Genomic DNA, 8,400 nt, shown 5'->3' with positions numbered 1-8,400 from the left:
TCTTTATTTGATATTTACGTTTACATTAATGATTTATCTTTTTATAATTGATGTTATTTTTTTCAGATATACATGATATAAATTGAAATATAGAGATTAATAACGTAATAATATATTTCAGCAAAACGACAAAATCCCAATACTGAAAGTTATGACCATGTCTGAAATGGTATGCAATTTTATGGGATTGGAAACGCCTCTTTTTGAGGGGGGTTGACTTACTCTTCTGCCCACCTCAAGGCTTCTAGAGCGTAAAGACTAGTATTTAATTTTAAAAATTTATGGTTTTGGTTGAATTTTTTTGTGTTGGTTTCAAAATTTGACATTTTTGTAAGTATACTCTGTTTGGTTTGTACTGAAGTTAAAGGACAATGGGGATCCCTGTATCATATGTAATCAAATTATTCTCAGTCTTAAAAATAAAAGTCTTACTTTTTTTTCTCCAAAATTTAAGATTTTTACCTAATAAACTTTGTAATAGGGGAACATATGGACCCTAAAATGTACTGGTATTCAAAGTTTTATAAACACGTTCTCTCATTCGGTGGCTGAAATTTTTTGGGGTTCCATTAAATCTTGTTTGTTGTACACACCAGCAAGAATAATTTTTAATGGCGCAGCTTTTTCAGATTTTTATTAATTAAGATATGCGTATTAAATAAGTGGCATATTTAAAAAAAACATTTCAAATGCTAAATAGACATTACATTTTTAGACGTTTTCGTGCTCTATTTAGGGTTTCAATTTTAAATTCTTGTAACATATTCAATCCAAATGAATGTTTTTATATTCTACAAATATTAAACATTTTAACATATCATATTTCAGATTTTCTCAAACATTCAAGCAGTGGCGTTTTGAATGATATTATTAATCAAATTGGCCTAGTGATATAAAAAAATAACAGCTTCAATGCATACAATTTCCCGCCACCAAAGCAGAAACAAAGGCGCCAAATCAACTAAAAACAATGTAATGTACAACAAGCACATATAGCAGTGCACTTTTTAAATAGTTGACAATTACGCCAATTGAAAACATTATTGTTTTCTCAATAGAAAAAGTAACAATGGTGATTTTTAAGGATCATACATAAAAACATTATCATTTGTGAGTCGACTCGACTCTCATTGAGAAAAGGGCTTTCTTATTTTGGGTTTACGCTTGCGCAATAGGAGCCTGAGAGAATCCCTTCTGTAACAAAAATAAATCCCCCCATAAAATACAGACAACACTGTGTGTAGTAATAATAAAGTGCAGCAGAGCAGTGAATATATATAGTTGAGTGAGTGAGTTAGGGTTAGACAAGACTAGTGTAGTCAATTGAAAAAAGAAAGGTAGTAAAAATATATACCAAGAGGAAACCGGGTGGAAATTAAATATAGTTCAGTTGTGCTTCAGTTTTAACTTGTCTTATACACTGACAAACATACATTTCTTTGTTGACGACACACACAAATATAAACATTTATATTATAAAGTGACATAAATGTGAAATAACAATAAACAGAGAAATTCGTTAGTTATGCATGTGATTTTATTCAAGATTTATTTGTGATTGTGTAAACAAAAGTCATGTCTTAATTAATTGTGATTTTTTTACAGTCTGCTGCTTCTTAAGTAAAGTTCATAACAAAGGTGATTCATTCGCGGAATCCTTTTGAATTTTATTTTTGATGTAGTTGTTGTTCAAACTTTGGAGAAACTTGCGACTTTCAACTTGTTAAACAACTAATTTTTTTAGTGAGTAATGGGTTATTAGTGAGAAATCTTGTACAACATTTCTGTAGTTGTACATGTTGATTTGCAAGGAAGAGGTTAACTGCAAGGTGATAATAATTGTACTGCCAGTACGCAGCAGCTGTAATGTTGACTGTGCAGGAGGACGAGGTGGAGGGAGGCTTCATACTGAAGCTGAACTCCCGTATACTGGAGTCAAGTGAGTTGAGGAAGCTTGATAAATCTGAAAAAGGGCTTCTCAATTCTACACTCATCTCTCAAAAAGGTAGGTTATATAATGATTGGCTAATTCAGGATCCTATTGTGTACACTACATTAATGTACATTTGGGGTTTCTCAAGTTCAAGAGATGTTTCATATAAAAGTTGATTTACTAAAATGGAAAAAACAAAGATATTTTGAAATCCAAAAATTAGTTTAAACTTTCTGAAACAGTTTTTTATATGTTTGTTCTTGTACTTCTTAAACTCGCGTACATTCTCGGTCTGCTACCTTTAATATTTTTATTGTCTTGTCGCATGTTCGTTTGTCTTACTGTCTTCATATTCTTTTTAAAAATAAAAAATCTTGAACTGTTTGATTTATTTTAATTCTCTGAATAAAAATATTACAATTCCTTAAATATATTACTAAAAACACATAAAGTTGAAAAGTTTTTTGCATGGCACATTTTAATTTATTCCTAAAACACATGTTATTTTACTTTATAGCTAAAATTAACACAAAAATGTGTCCTGAATTTTGTAAAGCATTAATGGATTAATATCGATACACAAGAAGGAATGAATTCAAACTTTTATTTAATTTTGTGTTGTTTTGCAGTCAATATTAACGTAATCTTAAAAAAATAAGCTTTATTCAAATACTTTATTTATAGAATGACCTTTTTGTCAATTTTAAATATTAGGTAAAGATGACATTTTTAAAATCTATATATTTAATCCTTAATTAAAATACTTAGCTGTATGTAAAGTAACAAGATTCAATCTATCTGACCACTAAGACCTATAGGTATAATGGCTGGACCCATGTGAGTAACCCGAGAAATTTTGGGCGAATTCCTTTCGAGAAAAAAGCCACTCATCACTATTATACCTACTTTAGTTTGCAAATTAAAAAAAACACAGAGAGAAAAAAATATGACATTACATCTTACAACTTGTTGATGTACATACAGACAGACCTGCATAATCATATTAAATTGTATAGAAGCTTTGCTCCCAAGTGTTTATCAGCATATTGCATCTATCTAATTAAACAAAACAATATTTGTATAACAATGTATAGTATAAACCATAGATAAAAAAAAAATTGATAATAAAAACAGAGATAAGCAAACGTTTACTTTAGTTCGTCATTGTTTATAGTACTTCTAATTAAAGTTTTTGGTGTAATATAAACCAATATGTGTTTATATTGATCTACGCATCATTGTTAATAGCGTAGCTACTCTATAAATAATATATGTTCAGCAGTTAGTCAATATTTATTCCCTTCAACATAGTATAAGATAAGACTCGCTGCTCTAACAGGCGGCCCAAAAATTGCATTACGTGGACTTCGGCAGTTGTGGTTGATTTAGATAAAGATTTTGAAAAGTTTGAATCTCAATCAAATCGTTTTACTTTTACTGTTATATTTACATCAAAAATAATGTTACTATTGCTTTTTTTTTTAACATTAAATTATTTGTAAACAAAATTTTAAATAATTCTTATTTTATATTCATATATTTTTCTTGAATTACAATTCGCTGACTAGTGTGACTAATAAAATTATAAAAATGACTGGTTCGAAAATTTTACAATGTTTTTCATATCCTTTTACACACTATTTTTATTTCTTTTGTTTAAAACCGATAAAAGCATGTATGTAAGGCAGGCATAGCATAATCACTGAGTTTTTATCACTATTTTTATGCCTAAAATGTAGGTAAAAATCTTCGAAAATTTTGTCCATAGATTGCGCAACAAAAACATTTTTTATGTGAAAATGTTTTGTTGTAGATTAAATAAAATATTCGAAGATAAAAAAGTAACAAAACTTATTCAATTTACTACTTAATAGGAAATGGCGGTATGTCGGACATACCTTCGTTTTCTAGGAGCTTCGCCACTAAAAAGGTTTTATACTTTTGTGTTTAGAGTATTTGAAGTAAATTGACCATTCAATATTTTTATTCAAGTTTTTGGTCCTGTAATTAATAGCCTTAGGACTTTAAAAAAAACATATTTTTCCACAATAAACCAATAAAGAACAACATAATTTTAAAGTTAGTTTTAGAAAGATTTAAGTAAGTTCTGGATTTTGCTGTATGTGGTACATTTTTACTGATTTTATAGGGTTCGTAAAGGATAATATAATATGCAATAAAATAAAGAACTCCAATTTATGTAATACAATATTAATCATTATGCAGATTTATAATTTGTGGAAAAGTTTGGTCACTTTTATTTTGTTCGAATAGAGATCCATTAAATTTTGGGGCTAACAAATTTAGATAAACTCTGTGGGGCATTATCAATTACAGTCCATGGTCCTATTCCTCCCTGATAAATATTCTTTCAACATTTCTTAAATAAATCCGATAATTCATCCGTGAATTGGAACTAGTTCTTTAATATCCTAATAAAACATATGCCATGACTCATAATAGGACAAGTACAAATATGTCTATAAATAGCGCAGTAATGATAAGTTTATTATATTTCTCATCTACACTTGTTTAAAATCACGGAAATCAACAAAACGCAGTTCGAATCTGATATTCAAAAAGAAAATGAAAAAAATTTGGCTTTTTTAAGAAAGAGTTTTTTGATTGATTGACGATTGTCAGATATATGCACTTGCACATACTTTGATTGTAAAGAGGCTTTGCTGTTGGAAATACGGTTACAATTGTAGATAATGTTTATGAAGGGTACATTGCATATTTTACAGGAAGGGGGATATTAGTATTGATTAGTGATTAACCTCACCCCCCCCCCCCCATTCCCTACACATACACTACGCATATCAGCATACCTGCGTTTTATCAGCTCAATTACCTTTTAATAATTTCCTTCCTATTTCAATATTTTAAATATTTTTCTTAAAAATGAGGTTTGCATATAAAAAAATATTTATATATAATATAAAGCAACTGCCATGCAAAATCTCAGACCTGTAACTCTTTTTTTAGTTGAGTTCATTTGTTGACTTTTAGTTTTGGTTTCAAAAAGTGTCACTTTCGCCCCCCCCCCCCCTTTGTATTTTTTAAAACTTATGCAGCCACCACCCAAATGATCTTTGGAAGCCAATTTTTAAGAAACAGCTTTTTTAAAGCCCTTAGTTACTTCCATGCCCGTCAGCTGCTCGACAGCTTCTCTAACAAATGGCGGCTACAAATTACTGTTGTTACATTTTTTATAGAAAACATTTTTTTCAGTTCCTGGGGGAAAAGAAAGCTTCTGTTAATCTAAATTAACTCTGTTTTTGTTTCAACTCAATGACCGGATGTATCTCTTAAAAAAGGGGTAAAAATTCCTACATTCAATATCCTCATTCATTAACAAGTACATTCAAGAGGTGATTAGCACAGTGTTCTTATGAAACTGTATAATAATTGGTATTAAGATAAAATGTGTTGTTTTTCGCCGTGGTTGTGTGGCTACTAGATATGGAGTTACCATTACGGCGAAAGTAATTGCGATAATTTACTGGGTAGTAAATATGGAGGAAAATTTTTTTCCTTATTAGTTACAATATGCCCTACTTTACTTGAAAGCCTCGTAATGGGTACTCAGAACTTACAATTGAAGAATTTGTTACAATATAGGAACTTATGAGGGAAGTAGACAGGGGAATAACTAGGGGTTGTTATCATTAGCATATAGGGGTCATCCTTTCATTTATACTAATTAGGATAAGAAGCAACATTATCTTCGCAATATCTATAAATGCTTAATCTTATACGAACTGCTTCACCTATAGACTCAATAGACGGGTCAGAGAAATAGCTTAAAACCACCCCAAGGTATTTTTAAAGGTTCCCAGAAAACTACAACCGGATCAGAGCAACCATTCCCGAGATCCTCACTTGCAGACCAAAATTCCTTACTGATTTATAGTAAAGTATTAAAATTAAACAAAAATACACTCTTTGATACTTAAATATATAATTAACACTTTCCTATAAAAATAATTTCTATTGTTTCTTTGTTAATATAAACTTAATTCCCCTTCTCGCCATTAAGAATTGCTTTCTTTGTTTTCCAATGTATTTCCCTTTTAATTTCACCTTTCAACTGCAAAATATTTCTCGTCTATTTGTTTGACCGAATTTACATGCTTAGGGTTTGATTTTTAAAATATACAAATAAGAATACCTAAAATTATCCTATTATTTTAAGTATCAAATACTAAACCGATTGAGTGCTCAGTGAAGTTCTGAGATCGTTTTAGGCTATTTTATTGTTTAAATTTATAGTTTTCAATTCCCCATCGAATACAGAGCCACTAGGGCCACTAGATCTTTTATAAAATGTCAAGTATCGTAGCAATGAATCCTTAAATTGCTTAGAGGCTCCCTTTATATTTTAAAAAACTTCAACATACATGGAAGTTATGATCACACTTTCGTAACTTTTATGGTGCAGTTGCAGATAGACAGACGCATTTAATCATTTTAACAAATGTACCTAATAATTTTTAGTCTTGCTTTTATAATTTTTTCAACCTTGTTGATATTAATCCTCAATTTTAAAGACCATTGCCACCCCATTGAAAGAGCACAGATGTTCTACCCTAATCTTGATTTATTATAGAAATCAATTATTACATTGAAAAAAATAATTTACTGTCATCGTTATGTTGGCATTTTTCTCCATCCTACTTAAAAAGGTAGACTACGTGGTTATATTTTTGATAACATAAACCATCATGTCTGTTTTTACGGCTTTTAAAGTTCCTTGATCTTTTATTGTGTTTTCAGTATGATCCCCAAAACGGCTGTACCAATCCGTCCACAGTTCTCTTGGAAGCTTGGTATCATAGGTTTTAGGCTATTTGATTGGGAGGTGAACTAGTTAAAGGGTTTATTTCTAAACTTTCAGTGGGATATTTCTTTCATTCTATCGGTTTTGTAAAAGCCTGTTCTTCAAAAAGTCAACGAAAAAGCAGTTAAAACCTATTTGTGTGTTCAGCGAACCATTGAATTCATACATCTGCATGTTTCTAGTGTCAAATAATGTTATGGAAATTTTTTATATTGTAAAGTTGAAAAATTATACTAAATATTCAATAAATATTTATTCTTTTTTATCGGCATCTTACTGTCCAATAACATGGTATACCAAAACGGCTAGGAAATGACATAGCTTGCACAGACTTAAATAACCACAAAATAAATTTATTGATACAAAACTCCACCTGCCTATAATAAATAGAAAGATCGTTTCTATTTTTAAATTTCCCAGGCATTTATTTTTAACCTTTTAACTTTCTATGCATATTCAAATATTTAGGTAATCCTTATATAACAAGGATGACAACATCCATAAAAGCGAAGCACTGAAACGGTAGGACAAACGGACATTAACACTTGTATGGTATCTGAACTGAATAATCAGAATTTAAAAGTATTAGAGTCGAAGCAAAATTGCAAGTAAATTTGTTGAAAAAACTGCTTTAAGCAGGAAAATGTTTATGGACATACTTACATTTTTGGACTTGATTATAGAGTTGCTTCGCTTATAATATTGTTCGCTGTTGTCCAAGGAATCAATATACCAAAAATCAGATCAAACGGATAATTAGAACACTTGAAAATTTGTTGTTGAAAAAGTAGAAAATTCAACATTTTTAAAATGGACGTACGGACATTCTGGTAATGATTATAGAGTTGCTACACTTTCTAAATCGTGCCCAACTACTACAGAATCATCATGCAAAGTTTGAAATCGATAGGACAATTCTGACATGCATAAATTAACGAATAAAAGCTATCTATCTCGGACGGACGTACGGACAGACCGACCCTAATTATAGAAAAGCTTCGCTTTTAAAAATATCAGAATGTCTAACTGTCTAATGTGTGTGTATGTCTGTATATACATTTAACATTTTCATTGAAAAAAATTTCGAAATTGTTATTTAACCCTCTCCCATTTCTGTTGTGTTTAAAATTTAATCATATGTACATTCTTATCAAAATAGCTTTTTAAAAATTATTCTTAGTTGTGCTATTTGAACATGATTTTACTTGTTCTAAAATATCCTAGCTTACAGAAAGACCCCACTTCTTCCCAAGGCTAATACATTTCTCATTTCCCTGTTTTTAAGCGTGTAACCACAATTTAATAGGTCCTGGTTAATCAATGAATAGCTTTCATTATAAGCAAAAAGTTTGTTTGCAAAGAAAAGGAAACTATTATAAATTAAGGTGAAGAAAGTGTTTATGGAATTCTAGTGGCTGCGCTCCTGCTGCATCTAGAGGCTCTTTATTTTAAGATTAAAAAAATAGCCTGAAACCATCCCAAGACTTAAGTCTAAAAATTAAAACAGCCTAAAACCTTTATATTATAAGATTATCGAATGTAGTACTTCCATGAAGAGCATTTTAAAGACTACTAGAAATGCATTAAAGAATTATCAAGTTTTTAGCAAATACTTTTCATGGAG

General features: G+C 30.1%; 1 protein-coding gene across 3 annotated transcripts in view; it reads left to right on the top strand.

Moving 5' to 3' along the window:
* The first annotated feature begins 826 nt into the window (after nucleotides 1-826).
* Nucleotides 827-8,400, top strand: part of LOC145316094 (SLIT-ROBO Rho GTPase-activating protein 1-like) — a 102,294-nt gene continuing 94,720 nt past the window's right edge. For all 3 annotated transcript variants that reach the window (XM_080156395.1, XM_080156391.1, XM_080156396.1), the window contains exon 1: nucleotides 827-2,005. In XM_080156395.1, coding sequence (XP_080012521.1) covers nucleotides 1,867-2,005 — 139 coding nt within the window. In that variant the 5' untranslated portion in view covers nucleotides 827-1,866. The remainder of the gene's footprint in view (nucleotides 2,006-8,400) is intronic.

Source organism: Acartia tonsa, chromosome 4 (assembly GCF_053477335.1).
Source record: "Acartia tonsa isolate MP-2025a chromosome 4, ASM5347733v1, whole genome shotgun sequence".
NCBI classification, from domain to species: Eukaryota; Metazoa; Arthropoda; class Copepoda; order Calanoida; family Acartiidae; genus Acartia; species Acartia tonsa.
This window is presented reverse-complemented; position numbering and strand designations above follow the sequence as displayed.